This window comes from Diospyros lotus, unplaced genomic scaffold, assembly GCF_014633365.1.
Source record: "Diospyros lotus cultivar Yz01 unplaced genomic scaffold, ASM1463336v1 tig00010963_1, whole genome shotgun sequence".
In the NCBI taxonomy this organism is placed as follows: domain Eukaryota; kingdom Viridiplantae; phylum Streptophyta; class Magnoliopsida; order Ericales; family Ebenaceae; genus Diospyros; species Diospyros lotus.
The window spans coordinates 496723-513831 of NW_026267115.1; the positions used below are offsets into that span (position 1 = coordinate 496723).

A 17109-nucleotide genomic window follows, 5' to 3' on the forward strand; every position below is an offset into this window, starting at 1 on the left:
TGAATCTTGGAGGTTTATGCCATCTACCATACTTCCTTGTAAATCCTTATCTTATCCAACCAACTTATCCTTTTAAACTTGAATGCCTAATCTTGTCCAACATAAGTTAAGATATCTTGTCAGTTATTTTCTTTTTCGTGAATTAGATACCCAATGAAATAATTCAACTATTGAAAAGCTTCAGGATTGCTGAATTCACTGTTTTGGTACATAAATCTAGCAGGTTTTGGAACATACATACCAAATTGCAATTTTCTATGGTATTAGCATTTTCTGGATACAGAGGTCTAGAGATGGATGCTCATTGTTGAGAGGTGTCCATTCCCCCAATGATGTGGCAGTCAGGGCCTTGCTTTTTCTATCAGGATCTTGCCCACCCAAGTATGCTTCCTTGACCATATCATCTTAGCCATCCTTGGTTTGTGGCAGCACCTTAGGACTTTCACTGGGGATCTCTGAGGACTTGTGAATTGGAGGCTGTAATCAACTCTTTTGTCAAGGTTTTTGTTAAAAAAGGTGAGAAATAATCCTTCAATCTTATTCAAATCAATGGGATACATGCTGTTGATCTTCCTGTTCAGTTAGAAAGTTCCTAAAAAACTAAACAAGAAAGTTTCTAAATCTACGTTTGGAAACTGTACAATTTAGGATACAAATCAAAAGATGGAAAGATACAACAATATTCATAAGATACATTCCTAATCTAGAGAAAGGAATCAATCAATAGAATAGGAAACTTGTCAATCCCAATCTTGCATGGATTGATTGATTGATATCACGGATTTACATAAAAATTGGAAACTATCAAAAAGGAAACTATCTCTAAGGAAACAAATTAAAACACAAAGAAGGAAATATACACTAAGATACATATGGACATAATCAGGAAAGATTCCCAAATGATAATTAGGAAAGATTCCTAAATGATAATTAGAAATCATTCCTAATCTAAGCAGATCTCTTAGCATTCTGATAAGTCAACAAAACGTGACATCGGCTGACACATAGTATTTCTTTATAGGGGGATGATAACATCGATAGCCCTTTTGAGTAGATGAATACCCAAGAAACATGCATTTTAAAGCTTGGGGATCTAACTTAGCCCTATTAACAATTGGAATATGGACAAATGAAACACACCTGAATACTTTAGGTTTCAACCCTTGACTAGACACATGGCGTCAGGAAAGAACTTGGTTGACAATTGAATTGGGTTGCAAGATCCAAGGATTTGAGAGGGCAGCCTGTTGATAAGAAATGTGGCTGTTAGGGCTCTTCTCCCCAATAATGTTTGGGAACATTTTGGTGGAATAGAAGTGCTCAAATAACATTAAGAAGTTGCCCAATTTTCCTCTCAGCCACTCCATTCTATTGAGGAGTGTAAGGGCAAGATGATTCATGGATGATACCCTTATGTTGGAAAAAAACAGAGAGGGATTGATTGAAAAAATCCTTGGCATTGTTTGATCTAACCCTTTTGAAACCTATCCCAAACTGCTTTTTAATCATATTGTAGAATGTAGGGAAAATATTACTAACTTCAGCCTTAGTTTTCAAAAGATATAGCCATATTACTCTAGTACAATCATTAACAAAGACAACAAACCACCTTGCTCCAGAAATATTAGGAATTGATGAGGGCCCACAAATATCACTATGAATTAAGGTAAATGGAGAACTAGTCCTTTAATTAGATGAAGCAAAAGAAACTCTCTTATGTTTTGCAAACTCACAAACAACACAATGGAAATTGTTGACACTTAGACCCCTAGACAATTATGGAAACATCATTTTAAGAGTAAAAAAGGAGGATGACCAAATCTGTAATGGTGTAGCTATATTAGATCTTTGTTGGACTGAACTAAGCATGACATAGGAGGAATCTGCCCTTGTGTTGTCCTATCCATTCGATCCCTCATGGTCGAACGACCCGGCCCTAGCTTTAGCAAGCCCAATCCTCTTCCTTGTGCCCTGTTCCTGTATCTCACAATGGGTTGGATAAAGCATAACATTGAAATTAGTGTTTAAGAGAAGCTTTTGGATGGAGATTAGGTTAGTAAATAGTTTGGGAACATGGAGCACATTTTTGAGGGTGAGATGTTTATTAAGAATAACATCTCCTTGGCTAGCAACAGTGGTTAAAGAACCATCACCTAGGGTGATTTTTCAGGAACTAGAACAAGGGCTATAGGTAGTAAAGTGATGAGAAAAAGGTGTCATATGATCTGTAGCTCTCGAGTCTAAAATCCAAGAGGTAGTGGGATTTTTTCCTGAAGCATATAGAGCAAGAGAATTAAAAGAGATACCTGTGAGAGCCAGAAAGCAAGCACCCCCTTTTGTAGTCCCCTTTTCAAGAGATTCTTTAATTTTTCAATCTCTGCCCGATTAAACTCCAGGGTGTCTCCTTGTTTAGATCCCTTCTGGTTTGATTGTTGGTGACCATTGGCCTTGTACACTTGGCCTTGATTTTTTAGTGGCCCACTCTTGGGAGGCTTTCCATGGAGCTTCCAACACCTCTATGGTGTGCCTAAGTTTTTTTACAGAAGGTACACCATAGAGTATCCCGATCCATAGCCTTCTTTTCCTCTCGTCCCTTACCTTGACCATGAGTATTCAAAGATACCAAAGTTGACGCCTCCGTTGGAGCAGTTTCCAACATGACACCCCTTCTTCCTTCTTCTGCACAAATAATAGAAATAACCTCATTTAAAGATGGCACATCCTCCTTACCAAGGATTTGCACCCTTACCGCATCAAACTCCATGTTCAGGCCAACTAGGAGATCATATGTCCGCTCTTTCTCCACAAACTTCTTGTGTAAGGCTGCATCTTCACCACACTTCATTTTAAGACAGTGGTAGTGATCCAGCTCTTGCCACAAAGTTTACAATAAATTTGCATACTCAGTGACAGATCTGGTCCCCTATTTTGTGGTTGCCATCTTTGCCCGGATTTCATAGATCTAAGCCGCATCTCGAACCTTGGAGTATGTGAGCTTGATTACCTCCCAAATTTCTTTGGCCATTGTTAGAAACATTACCATGTCACTAATTTCAGGGATCATAGAATTCCATAACCATGACATCACTAGGGAATCTTCTTCATCCCATGTTGCAAACGTTGGATCTCCTTCTTTAGATTTGGTCCCCTCCAAATGACTTAATTTCCTTTTTCCCTTGAGAAATGTTCGAATTGACTGGGACCAATTCATGTAGTTCTTACCGTTTAACTGGTAAGCCACTTGAAGACTTGGTAAGTCTCCTCTGGAGCCTCCACCGTTGTTTCCAGCAAACAGAATTTCCGTTGTGCTGGTGCTGTTGAAATCAACCCCATCAACTTGGGTATTTTGTGAAATGGACATGATGTCCAAAAGATTGATAAAAAAAAGAAAACAGATTAAAGGCGGAAGATGGCCACAATAGTTCCAAAGAAACGGTGACTATTGTCCAGGCTCTGATACCATGTCAAAAAAGGTGAGAAATAATCCTTCAATCTTATTCAAATCAATAGGATATATGTTGTTAAATAATAGATCTTCCTGTTCAGTTAGGAAGTTCCTAAAAAACTAAACAAGAAAGTTTCTAAATCTAAGTTTGGAAACTGTACAATTTAGGATACAAATCAAAAGATGGAAAGATACAACAATATTCATAAGATACATTCCTAATCTAGAGAAAGGAATCAATCAATAGAATAGGAAACTGGATCAATCAATAGAATAGGAAACTTGTCAATCCTAATCTTGCACGGATTGATTGATTGATATCACGGATTGTTGACAGTTTTCACTCCCTCTGGGGAAGGGTTCTCACCTTAACCGGTCAATGAGATGGAACACTAGAAGGTGAAAGAAGATTTGTTCAACATCTTTGGACAAAATGCTTATATACTTCCTGAGAAAGGCAACTTTAGAGATTGTTGGTTTGAATGTTATCTCTCCATCTATATTGCTGGCCAAAGAGGGTAAACTTCTTGTCCCCAGGCTGGTTCTGCCCCGTTTAAAAGGTATACCCACTCATTGAACAGGGTTAGAACCTTACCCACTATAATCCTGTTGGAAGCTCAAATACTCTCTAGGACCACTTTTTCTCCTTATCACCTTGTTTTTTTCCTTTCTTATCTCTGGCTTGCCCTGAGGTAACCAGATGCCTGTCATTACTTCCTAGAGTGCCCCATCTAACCCCCATAAAAATCTAATGACCATCCACTATAATATTGTGAAGCCAGCAACCATTTTAAAAAATATTTCTTGTTCTTTTATAGACCAGTATTTAATTAGCACAGTTCTCGTCTTCCCTTGATAGCTTCTTGCAGTACTTTGATAGATGAAACAGTATGTCAGAATTGTGCACTAGTTAAGCAGAAGATCTACGGTAATATAAGTTGTGGCTCTGCATTAGCAGCTCTTTTTTTATCAATTCATGATTCCTTAGAGAAACATTATGCCATCTCGAAAGGCCACATGGGGTATGTGCCATGCTGCTGTTCTTACATTGCTTCCTGTGTGATGAAACTGGCATAATGTTTCTTTCTCTACTTAAAAAGGCGTGTATTCACAGTTTTTCCTGTTTACTTTTTAACTTTTTTATTACTTGAGCTTATTTCTTCTTATTGTTTTTCATTTTGAAAATTTCTATTTATCTTCCTCTTGTGTAGGTAATGGATAAGAGCAATTTCAAGATAGCAACTGACGAAGAGATTGATGTTGCTCATTCTGGGCAGTATCTTCTAAACCTTCCTATAACAGTTGATGAGTCTAAGGTTTATATCTTCTTATATACATTAGAACTGAATACTAATATGAATATGCTTGTTTAGATACATGCCTGTTTGTTCTTTTCATCACTTCGTTTTTCATTGGTTATAGATTGATAAGAACCTGCTGAAGAGGTATTTTGCAGAGCATCCTCGAGAGAATCTTCCAGACTTTGCTGATAAGGTATTACCTTAAATGTATTTTAAAACAATTAGCAGTTGGTCTATAGTCCTTAATATAATGGGGGTGTAGGTGTCAGTTGTTATAAGGAAAGGCCTCCTCCTGGTTTTTGAATGGTCTTAGCACTCTCTTCTATAAGTAGGGAAATTTTGCTTGTTCTAGGTTTTTGTTTTGTCTTTTTTCCTTCCCAATTAAAAGGAAATGTGATGCCTCCTATTTTGATAGTTATCTTATTTGGCCTAGCCATGCTTAATGAGCAATTTTAGAGAACTTGAATCTCTAATTGATGAAAAATGTAAACACCAGTAATTCCCCTACACATTCTATGTTACAGGACTCCTTCAAATATAGCTATACTACTTATCTTCTAGCTAAAGTTTAGGCAAATTAAAATACAAAACAACAACAGATTTTGGAGAGAATTTTTCTCCTAAATCTTAGGCTTTGGCTAAGACTGTTATCTTCTTTCATTTAGCCTTATCTTTGCGTTCTTTCTTCTTTTAGCTTTATCTTTAATATCTCGGGAACTTCTTCTTCAACACTGCCTCTCAAGCTGGTGAATAGATATCTTTCATTCCAGCTTGCCTCTAATAACCTCAAATCCTTGTTTGGTCATTGCCTTGGTGAGAATTTCAGCTTCTTGTAGGCCGGTAGGGATATACACTAGATTTATTCCACCATCTTCAATTTCTTACTTTATGAATTGCCTATCAATTCTCACATGCTTCATCCGATCATGTTGGACTGGGTTGTATTACTATACTAATGGCATATTTACTGTCACAGTATAGTCTTGTAGGGTCCGTATTAGGCATCTTCAAGTCATTCATGAACTTCCCTAGCCATACCACTTCATAGATACCTTGAGCTATAGCTCGGTATTCTACTTCAGCACTATTTCTAGCTACCACGCTTTGTTTCTTGCTCCTCCATGTCACTAGATTATCCCATAATTTTGTACAATAACCAGAAGTTGATTTGTTGTCTTCTAAGGAACCTACCCAATCAGCATCTACAAACCCTTAAATTCCTCGGTCTTCAGTCTTTTTGAATAAAATATCCTTACCAAGAGTCCTTTTAAGGTATCTTCTGATATGATATGATGCATTCAGGTGTTTACTAGTGGGTGAATGCATGTATTGACTTATTTGACTCACTGCATATGCAATATCCGGCCGTGTAAAAGGCAAATAGATCAACCTTCCTACTAATCTTTTATATCTCTCTTTATCAATTGCTTTCTCTGTCCCATCTTTATTAAATTTCCAGTTGGGTTCCAATGGTGTGCTAGCTAGTTTACAGCCAAGTTTGCATGTCTCCTTTAGTAGATCTAGTGTATATTTCCTTTGAGAGATAAGAATTCCCTCCTTACTCCTTGCTACTTCCATTCCAAGAAAATACCTCATTTGCCCAAGGTCTTTAACTTCAAAAGCTTGCTGTAATTGCCCCTTTAATGCTTTAATCTCTTGCTAGTCATCACCTGTAACTATAATATCGTCTACATAGACAATTAAGATAGTTTTTAGGCTATTGGCAGCGTGTTTGATGAACAATGTATGGTCAGATTGTCCTTGTTGATATCCTAGCTGATGCAATGTGTTGCTAAACCTGTTGAACCAGGTCCTATGGGATTGTTTCAGCCCATACAAAGATTTTATTAACTTGCAAACCTTCCCTTTTTTCTTCAAACCCGGGAGGGATTCTCATAAATATCTCTTCTTCTAGATCCCTATTAAGAAATGCATTCTTTATATCAAGTTGATGTAATTCCCAATCTAAGTTAGCTGCAAGTGACAATAACACACGTATAGAATTGAGTTTTGCAACGGGTGCAAATGTCTCTTCATAATCTATACCTTGTGTTTTACAGTAAATACCCATTTGCTTCCTACCACTTTCTTGTTTGGAGGTAGATTTTCCACTTCCCATGTACCATTCTTTGTTAGTGCATCCATTTCTTCCTGTACAACTCTTCTCCATTCTGGAATTTGTGGGGCCTCATTGATGTTTTTAGGTATTTGCAATTCATCAACCTTTATTGTGAATGCCCTGAAACTTGGTGATAATCGAGAGTATACCAAATGGTTAGAAATAGGGTTTTTAGTGCATGACCTTACCCCTTTCCTCCAAGCAATTGGAATATCCAAATCATATAATTCTGGTTCTTCATTGTTTGTTCTGTTATTTTCCTCAACTGGTACTGTTGCTTCAGTCCTTTCTTCCTCTTCATGTGTTGGACCTTCTTCTGGGGCTGATGATTGGTTTTGCCTTGGTTCAAGATCCCTTCTCCTTGGATATACTTTGATTGGCAGCTGTGATTTTTCTGGAATATGCTGCTGTATATGCTGCTGTTCTCCCCCTGAATTAGTTGCATAATTTGGAATAGGACTAGAAGAAATAACTGTTTCAGGCAAAATACTATCATCCCATCCATCCCTACCTTGATCTGCACTAGGAATCTCCCCCTATAAATTGTTGGTAGGGTAGTAATATTGATCCTCGAGAAAAGAGACATCACAAGATACAAGAAATTTCTTAGTGTTAGGACAATAACACTTGTAGCCTTGTTGTGTGAGAGAATAACCAATAAACACACACTTCAAAGACTTGGGATGTAACTTAGATTGATAATTGTGAACAAATGCTATACATCCGAAGATTTTAGGGGACAATTTTAACATGCAGGTTAGAAGAGGATAGGAGGTAATGAGAGTGCTTAAGGGAGTTTTGAAGTTGAGGACCCTAGTAGGAAGCCTATTGATGAGATAGGTTGCAATGAGAATAGCTTCTCCCCAAAAGGAAGTAGGGACAGAGCTAGAAAACATTAGGGTTCTGGCGGTTTCAATATTTGCCTATTTTTTCTTTTGGTTACTCCATTTTGTTGAGGGTTATAGGGGCATGTGCTTTGGTGAACAACACCATTGTCACTCAAATATGTCTCCAATTAGGTGGAGAAGTATTTTCTTCCATTATCCGATCGAAGGATATGGATGAAAGTTTGAAAAATGTTAAAGGACCATTGATGAAATTTCTTGAATATTTTGTACACTTCAGATTTTTCTTTCATAAAAAAAACCCAACACACCTTGGCATGATCATCTATGAAGGTGACAAATCAGCGAGAGTGAGTGAGATTGGGTACTTTAGTTGGTCCCCACACATCACTATGGATTAGATAAAAAGGTTTGGTTGGTTGATAGGAATGAATGGGATGAGAAGATTTTGTTTGTTTAGCAAGAATACACTGTTCACAATTAAAGGAATCACTCATTTTATTGCCAAACAATTGAGGGTACAAAATTTTCAAATATCTAAAGCTAGGATGGCCTAATCTCTTGTGCCATAAATAGATGTTAGAATCTGAAACAACAGAAGAATCAAAAGAATTATGTAACCTAGAGGCACTAGCTGTTCCTTTCACATAGTAGAGACCTTCTTTCTCCTTAGCATTGCCAATCCTCCTCCCTAAAATTAGGTCCTGAAATACACATTGAGTGGAAGAGAAAGTCACTTTGCAATTCATGTCTCTAGTAACTTTGCTGATAGATAAAAGATTGCATCTTAAAGAGGGCACATATAAGACACATTTCAGCCACATGTCACCTAAATATACCGAACCTTCTCCTTCAACATAAGATATTGTACCATCTGCCATAGTCACCTTTATATCCCTCTCACATTGTTTGTAATCAGTCATGCTCCATAGGGATTTGGTCATATGGTCGGAGGCCCCCTTGTCAACAATCCACTCATTCCTATTTAGCAATTTAGAGAGATAGCAATTATGAATCCTACCTTGTTTCACCTAGGAGGTTGATGGATTGGGTATTTCCATAGAACCCAAGAGTTTTGGAACCCTGGTCTGGTTCAAAGCTTGCTATAAGACCTCTAGTTGATCAAGTGTTAAGGTAAAATTAGTATTTTTACCTTCTTCAACATCAATCGCATAGGCTGCTTGTGGCTTCTTCTGATTCTGATTCCTCCCTTTCCAATTAGCAGGCTTCCCATGTATTTTCAAACAATTTTCTTTAGTGTGGTAGGGTTTTTGACAGTGGTCACACCATGGTCTGTCCCTCGATTGATCTCCACAAGTTGCGGCTGCCTTTTGTTTAGAGGTTGTAAGGGTTGATCCACTTTGATTGTTAACCTCCAGTGTTGCATTTAACATCACCTTTTTGTGACTTTCTTCCCTCCTAACTTCAACAAAGGCCTCTTTGATAGAAGGGAAAGGTTTTGTTCCTAGCACCCTCCTTCTGACTTCATCTAAGTCATAGTTCAACCAATGGAAGAAATCAAATACCCTTTATTTCTCTATCATTTTTGAATACTTCACCCCATCCTTTTGTACACTCCCGGTTTACATCATAGAATAGGTCCATCTCCTGCCATAGTTCAGATAATATATTGTAGTAGTCAGTCACCGAATGGTTACCTTGGTGGGTGGTTCTTAGGGTTAATCGCATTTCAAAACATTGTGTTGTGTTCTCTATGTTTGAAATGAGACTTTGGACGACATCCCATATTTCTTTTGTTGTTTTGTAGAATAGATAGGTCCCTATCTTTGGCTCCATGGAATTGATGAGCCAAACCATCACTATAGAGTCTTCAGCATCCCATGTTTCATAATTGGCAACTTTCGAATTTGGCTGTGAAATTTCTCTTGTTAAGTATCCCATTTTTCCTTTGCCTTTCATCACCAACATGACTTACTAAGACCTTTCTCGAAAATTGGTCCCATTAAGTTTATGTTGTGTGATTTGGAGAGTATGGTGATTTAAAGAAATGGGGGAAGAGGTTGGGAGTATGGGTCGAGAGGCTGTAGAGGAAGTAGTTGAAGTTTCACTGATCAGAGAAGAATTAGCCATCTTCAGGAGATTTGGTGTGAAACGAAGAATGCGTAGGTTATCAAGAACCTAAGCTCTGATACCATGAACAATTTTAGAGAACTTGAATTTCCAATTGATGAAAAACGTAAACACCATTAATTCCCCTACACATTCTATGTTACATAACTCTTTTAAATACAGCTATACTACTTATCTTCTAGCTAAAGTTTAAGGAATTTAAAATACAAAACAACAACAGATTTTGAAGAGAATTTTTCTCTTGATTTTTCTCCTAAATCTTAAGCTTTGGCTAAGACTGTTATCTTCTTTTATTTAGCCTTATCTTCGGGTTCAATCTTCTTTCAGCTTTATCTCTATCATCTTGGGAACTTCTTCTTCAACACTTAATATAGCCTATAACACTTGTGCTAACTTTCATTGTCTGTTTGTTTTTGTGTGTGTCAAAAAGTGGCAAAAAAAGATATTCGATCTTACTCCCCTTGAAGGGTTCTATTGAATATGTATAAAAGATGTTCTACCATAATATGCAGCTTCCTATTGGAATAAAGGGAAATAAAAGGCTTACTCAGCTGATTGACTCACCAAGGAATGCAGAAGATTATGTTTCCTAATGTAGATATAGAATGTACAGTCAGTTAGTTTCCTAATTATTTATGATTCTATAATTAGGGCTGCAAATGAGCTGAGCCGTTCGGGCTCAGCTGAGTGTTTGCTTGATAAAAACTCGTTCGAGTTCATTCGTTAAGGTAAATGAGTCGAGCTTGAGCTTAAGCTTAACTTTGAAGCTTGATTTGTAAACGAGTCGAGTTTGAACTCAGTAAAGCTCAGCTCATTAGTTCGCGAGCTGACTCGATTAGAGGCTCGTGAACAGACCCGATTAAAAGTTCGCGATTAGATATAATAATATATGTATATATAATATATTAGATATATATTTTATAAATATAAATATATTATTTAACATACATACATATATCATTACATACATATCATATCATCATTTTTCCTCTCTCTTGGCCCAAGAAACCCATTTTCTCTGCTCTCCTCTCTCCCCAAAGAAGACCCCCGCTTCATCTGAAGCGAAAGCTTCTAAATGGAGGAATGAGAAAACAGAGATAAGAATACCTCGAGTGTTATTTCAATTAATCAGAAAACTGAACACACTGAATAATAAAGGCAAAGGCTGACTTATATACTGTCAGCACATAAACCGCGCCTAACACTTAACAGCTAACTAACAATTAACTGCTACACAACTAACTGAAAACAGCAACAATTAAAACAGCAACATTATCTTCAACATGCCCCCTCAAACGAGACTCCATACTCAGCTGAGAGAAGACACGGTTGAACAATGACCAGTAAGTGTCATGTGGAGTCGAAGTTTGTTACATAGAAACAGGAACCGATCCGTAGGCAAGCCCTTGGTAAAAATGTCAGCAACTTGATGCTGAGAAGGAACATACCGAATTTCCACATCTCCAGATTCAACCTTCTCACGAACAAAATGCACATCAACTTCAATGTGCTTAGTTCGAGAGTGAAACACAGGGTTCTCAGCAATAGACTTAGCAGCAAGATTGTCACACCATAGAATAGGTGTAGCAGTAAAAGGATAACCCAATTCAGTTAGTAATGTCTTCAACCACAAGATTTCAGCAACACCTTGCGCCATAGCCCGATATTCTGCTTCACCAACCAAACGAGCAACCACAGTTTGCTTCTTAGAGCTCCAAACCAAGAGATTATTGCCAAGAAACACACAAACACCACTGGTGGACCATCTGGTTACTTTACAACCAGCATGGTCAGCATCAGTAAATACAGAAAGAACCAAACCAGTAGAAGAAGGAGCGAACTTCAAACCAAAACCAATTGTGCCCTTTAGATAGCGAAGTAAACGTTTACATGCCAGCCAATGTTGGACCTTTGGAGCAGCTGAGAACTGACTCAGCTTATTAACAGTGAATGCAACATCTGGACGGGTGTAAGTAAGATATTGAAGAGAGCCAACAATGGTTCGGTAAAGGGCTGGATTAGAGAAATCAGCACCATCAGCAGTGAAGGAACAGCCAGAACTCATAGGAGTTGTACAAGGTTTACAGCCAGTCATAGAAGCTTTTTGAAGTAAGTCCAATGTATATTTGGACTGAGTCAAATAGAGACCAGTAGCATCTCGATAAGCTTCAAAACCAAGAAAATAGTTAACAGACCCAAGAGTCTTGAGAGCAAAATAGGTGTCTAAATCTTTGATACAAGCTTGTAAAGCTACTGTATCAGAACCGGTGATGAGAATGTCATCAACGTACACCAAAACAAACAACACATATGTAGACTCTCTTTTGATAAACAAGGAGGCATCTGAGACAGCACGCACAAAACCCCAATCTTGTAGAGCAGCACGTAATTTGGTGTACCAAGCTCGTGGAGCTTGTTTGAGACCATAAAGAGACTTCTTCAGCCTACACACATGTGAAGGAAACTCTGCACTGACAAATCCTTCAGGCTGCATCATAAAAACAGCTTCTTGCAGATCTCCATTGAGAAAAGCATTGTTAATGTCAACTTGCTGAACATCCCAACCAAATTGGACAGCCAAAGAAAATAACACTCTTATAGTAGGAGCTTTAGCCACAGGGTTAAAGGTTTCAGCATAGTCGATACCAGGAGTTTGAAGAAAACCTCTTGCAACGAGTCGAGCTTTATACTTAAGAATAGATCCACCAGGCTTGTATTTAACCCGGAAAATCCACTTACAAGTAATCAGATTCATATCAGAGGAAGGAGGCACAAGATCCCATGTATTATTATGCTGAAGAGCAGTATATTCATCTTGCATAGCTTGAGCCCAATTGGAGTCTAAAAGAGCCTCTTGAACAGTATTAGGTTCTAGAGAACTCAGTAGGACTTGAGGAGAAGAATGATTTAACTGTCTGGCTTTGGAACGAGTGATCATAGGATGAATAGAGAATGCTGGTGTAGGTGCAGATTGAAGACGAGTACGAGCAGGACTGGATGAAGAATGGGAAGTTGAACTAGAAGACAAATGAGAAGGTTGAAAAGGTGAATGAGAAGTAGCATTAGGGTAAACAGAAGAAGGAATAGGTGCTGCTTGAGAAGATGAACAGGAAGAAACAGACGAATGTTTGAGAAAATTAAGGACATCAGTAGACACACCTGAACAAGAAGCATGCTGAGAGGAAGAATTGGAGGAAGCTGTTCTGGAAAACAATTGAGGATATGGAAACTCATCAGGATTAAAAACAATATGACGTGTGATATACACTCTACCTGATGAATCCATGCATCTATACCCAGCATGCACCTGACTGTAGCCTAGAAGCACACACTTAGTGGAATGAAAATTAAATTTGTGCTTACTATAAGGACGAAGATATGGAAAGCATGCGCAACCAAAAGGTTGCAGTTGAAGATAGTTAGGAGGTTTATGATAAAGCTTCTCAAAAGGACTTTGAAAATTTAATGGAGCAGCAGGTAACAAGTTGATAGTAAAAACTGCTGTTTGAAATGCTTCAACCTAGAATTTGAGAGGCATGTGAGCATGAGATAAAAGAGTGAGACCGACTTCAGCAATATGCCTATGTTTTCTTTCAGCAACACCATTTTGTTGGTGTGTATAAGGACAAGAAAACCTAGGTTGAATGCCACAAGAGGCAAGATAGGGAAGTAATGCTTTAAATTCTCCCCCATTATCTGTATGAAGAGCACGAAGTTTAAACCGATACTGCAACTCAGCAAATGTATGAAAGGTCTTGAAGACACTTAACGTGTCAGACTTTTGTCGAATAGGATACAGCCAAGTATAACGAGTAAAAGCATCCACAAAGACTATGTAATATCGATACCCCTCAGTGGACAAAACTGGGGATGGACCCCACAGATCTGAATAGACAATTTCTAGAGGATGCTTAGCTGAAATTTGACCAGAAGAAAAAGGAAGTTGATGTAATTTACCCAACTTGCACGAATCACAGAAATTCAGATTTGTAGAATTGCAGGAAACATGAATTTTATTAAGAACGTGTTTCAATACATTGAAAGAAGGATGACCCAGCCTATCATGCCACTGCTTGCACACTCTATTGTTATTACAAGAGGATTGTAAGCTAGACAAGGACAAACGTTGTCTATTACAGCAATGAACAGGACCTTCAGATACAAATGAGGTAGGAGACTGCTTAGGAGGAACAGCAGGACAATTGCTGATTGTGGAAGAAGAAACACTGTGATGCTGAGCACGAGCAAGTGTTGGAGCAAGTTGGTACAGACCATCTTTAAGAACACCGCGGAATAGCACTCGACCCGTTTCCTTGTCCTTGATCAAACAAAAGGTGGAATGAAATTCAGCAATGACATTATTTTCATTAGTAAGTTGAGACACACTAATGAGATTTTTAGTCATGGTAGGCACATGTAGGACATTTGGTAAGGAAAGAACAAAAATAGGAGTTGAATGTGTAAGCATTTGAGTTAGACCAACATTTGAAATTGGAAGAGTCTTACCATTACCAACAGCTACCTTGTCTGTTCCATTGTAAGGAGAATGAAGAGAAAGGTTGTTCAAACTGGAAGTGATATGGTTTGTAGCTCCTGAGTCTACACACCAAGATTGATCACCAAATTGATTTGAATTTGGATAGTGTTGAGAATGCTGAGAGTACTGATGACTGGAGTCAAAAGGAGAACGAGAATCAAAGGAAGGTTGTCCATATGAGGTCCCATTTGGAAACTCTAAATCGTTCAAGTAACCTCGATTAGACTCCTGAGAAGAAGCTATGAAAGCCTGAGAGTCGAACTGAGACATGCTGCTACTATCTTTGCCAGTCGAGTTGAAAGTTCGCTGAAAGTTTCTATCGAACCTATGATAGCAGCGATCTGCGAAATGTCCTGGTTTGCCACACAACTGACAATAAAATCGTTTACCAGTCGATCTGCCTCGACCTCGATTATGTCCTCCTCTATAATTTCCTCCTCCTCGAAATCCAGTAGAATTTCTACCTCCTCTGGAAGTTTGAGATGCATAATTCACTGACATCGTAGCATTCTCAAAATTACTGCCAGTTGACACCGGAGGAGGAATGTTCTTGGTTGACAACCGTTGCTCATGTATCAACAAAAGATATTGCACCTTATCTATGTTGATCTCGTCCATCTGATATGTAATTAGACCTATGACATTGTCATAGTCATCACCTAATCCATTCAGTATTGCCATCAACAGATCCTTGTCACTAATCGGATCACCGATAGCAGCTAAGGAATGTCCTATAGTCTTGATTTTCAGAAGGTAGTCATTCACGGAGAGATCATTCTTCTTTATTGATCTAAGTTGTTGCTTCAGCTGAAACGAGCGAGCAACCGTTTGTTGAGAATATAAATTCTCCAGAAACGACCACACCTCTGACGAGCTCTCACAATGTATGACCTGACCTAGGACTTCCTTGTCAATGGTTGAAAATAGCCAGCCTAACAAAAGCTGATCAGATCTGATCCAGCTAAGATAACTTGGATTGACCGATTCCTGTTCTCCTTGATCAGAATACTGATACTTAGGCGGTGGAGCAGTTTTATCAATGAACTGCATTAGATCAAACGCACGAATTGTCGCCATGATCTGCGCCTTCCAGTAAAGATAATTACTGGAATCAAGTTTCGTTGGCACGAAACTGAACGCCTTCGCTACAGTCGTAAAATCCGACTGAGTAGCAACAGACAAGGTTGACGCAGACTGAGGAGGATTGGATGAGGCTGAATTGTGCGACGCCATCGACGTAGGTCTTTGGCTCTGATACCATGAAGCGAAAGCTTCTAAATGGAGGAATGAGAAAACAGAGATAAGAATACCTCGAGTGTTCTTTCAATTAATCAGAAAACTGAACACACTGAATAATAAAGGCAAAGGTTGACTTATATACTGTCAGCACATAAACCGCACCTAACACTTAACAGCTAACTAACAATTAACTGCTACACAACTAACTGAAAATAGCAACAATTAAAACAGCAACATTATCTTCAACATCATCTGCCTCTCATTTGCTCAGCCTCTCGTCGCTGGCTTTAGAGAAGAAGATCGCCACCTCTCATTTCCTCAACCTCTCGCCGTCGGCTTCAAAGAAAAAGAAAGCCACCACCTTTCTGAAGCCTCTCACGGTCGCCTTCTTTGTTGTCTCTCATCGTCACCCTCTGTTGCATCCTCCTTTTCTACTACCTCTCGTCGTCGCTGCACAACCCCTCCCTCTCTGTCGCCGCCCCATAGCCCTTCCCAAGCTTTTGCTTGGGCTCAAACATGGTGGCGAGCTCGAGCTCGAGCTCGAGCTCGGCTCGTCAATCGAATTGACGAGCTGAGCCTGAGCCGAGCTTGAGCTTGAGCTTGTGCTCAAATTTGTTGAGCTGAGCCGAGTCGAGCTAAGAAAAGCTCGGCTTGGCTCGACTCGTTTGCAACCCTATCTATAATAGTTAGTTTCCTTAGAGGATAGATTGATAGTTTTCTTAGAAGTTAGATTGAATGTTTCCTTATGAAGGTGATAAGACTCACCTTAAATATAGCTATAAATATGTGCTGATTGAATGAGAATTCTGTGAATTCCTTCCTTCATGGTATCAGAGCCATCTTTCTAGCATATTCTTTCTGGCCTTCATTGCTTCTCTCGTTTCCAGTCGCCTTTGTTTCTCCGGCCTTCATTGCCATTCCCTGGCCTTTATTGCCACCTTCTTGTTCTGCCTTCGTCACAGTTTTTCCTAATCATTCTACGTTTTTCTCATCACAACATATCAACTACTTTTCAAGATTTTATCTCAACCGCTATGGGGGAGATATTGGCTGCACCTTTGACTATCACTGTAGCAAGAACTGGAAGCGATTTCCAGAATATAAATCCACTATATCGGCTTGATGGAATTAACTACCTGCAGTGGAGTAAGGTAGTTTGAACTTTTCTCAAATGAAGAGGAAAGATAGGCCATCTTACCGACCCTAGCCCAAAAGAAATAGATTAAGGATTTAGGTCATGGGATGAAGAAGATTCAGTGATTATGTCTTGGTTAAGGAATTCCATGAAATCAGAGATTAGTAAAAACTTGATGTTCCTTACCACTGCAAAAGAAATATGGGAGAATTTGCAACAGGCTTACTCTAAAAAGAAGGATGCAACATTGATCTATGAGCTGAAACAAGTAGTTCGTTCTACTAAACAAGGGGGCATATCTGTCACCGAATCTTACAACCAAATGAATGGATTTTGGCTTGAAATCGACCACAATCGAGATCTGAAACTGGAATGCAACCATGATATTCAAGTGGTT

At 38.7% G+C, this 17109-nt stretch overlaps 1 protein-coding gene across 1 annotated transcript in view; it reads left to right on the forward strand.

Annotated features, from left to right (window-relative positions):
- LOC127793472 (uncharacterized) overlaps positions 1-17109 on the forward strand; it is a 48308-nt gene that overhangs the window by 18197 nt on the left and 13002 nt on the right. Inside the window, exons 4-5 of the mRNA XM_052324208.1 lie at positions 4657-4761; positions 4868-4939. Coding sequence (XP_052180168.1) covers positions 4657-4761; positions 4868-4939 — 177 coding nt within the window. The remainder of the gene's footprint in view (positions 1-4656; positions 4762-4867; positions 4940-17109) is intronic.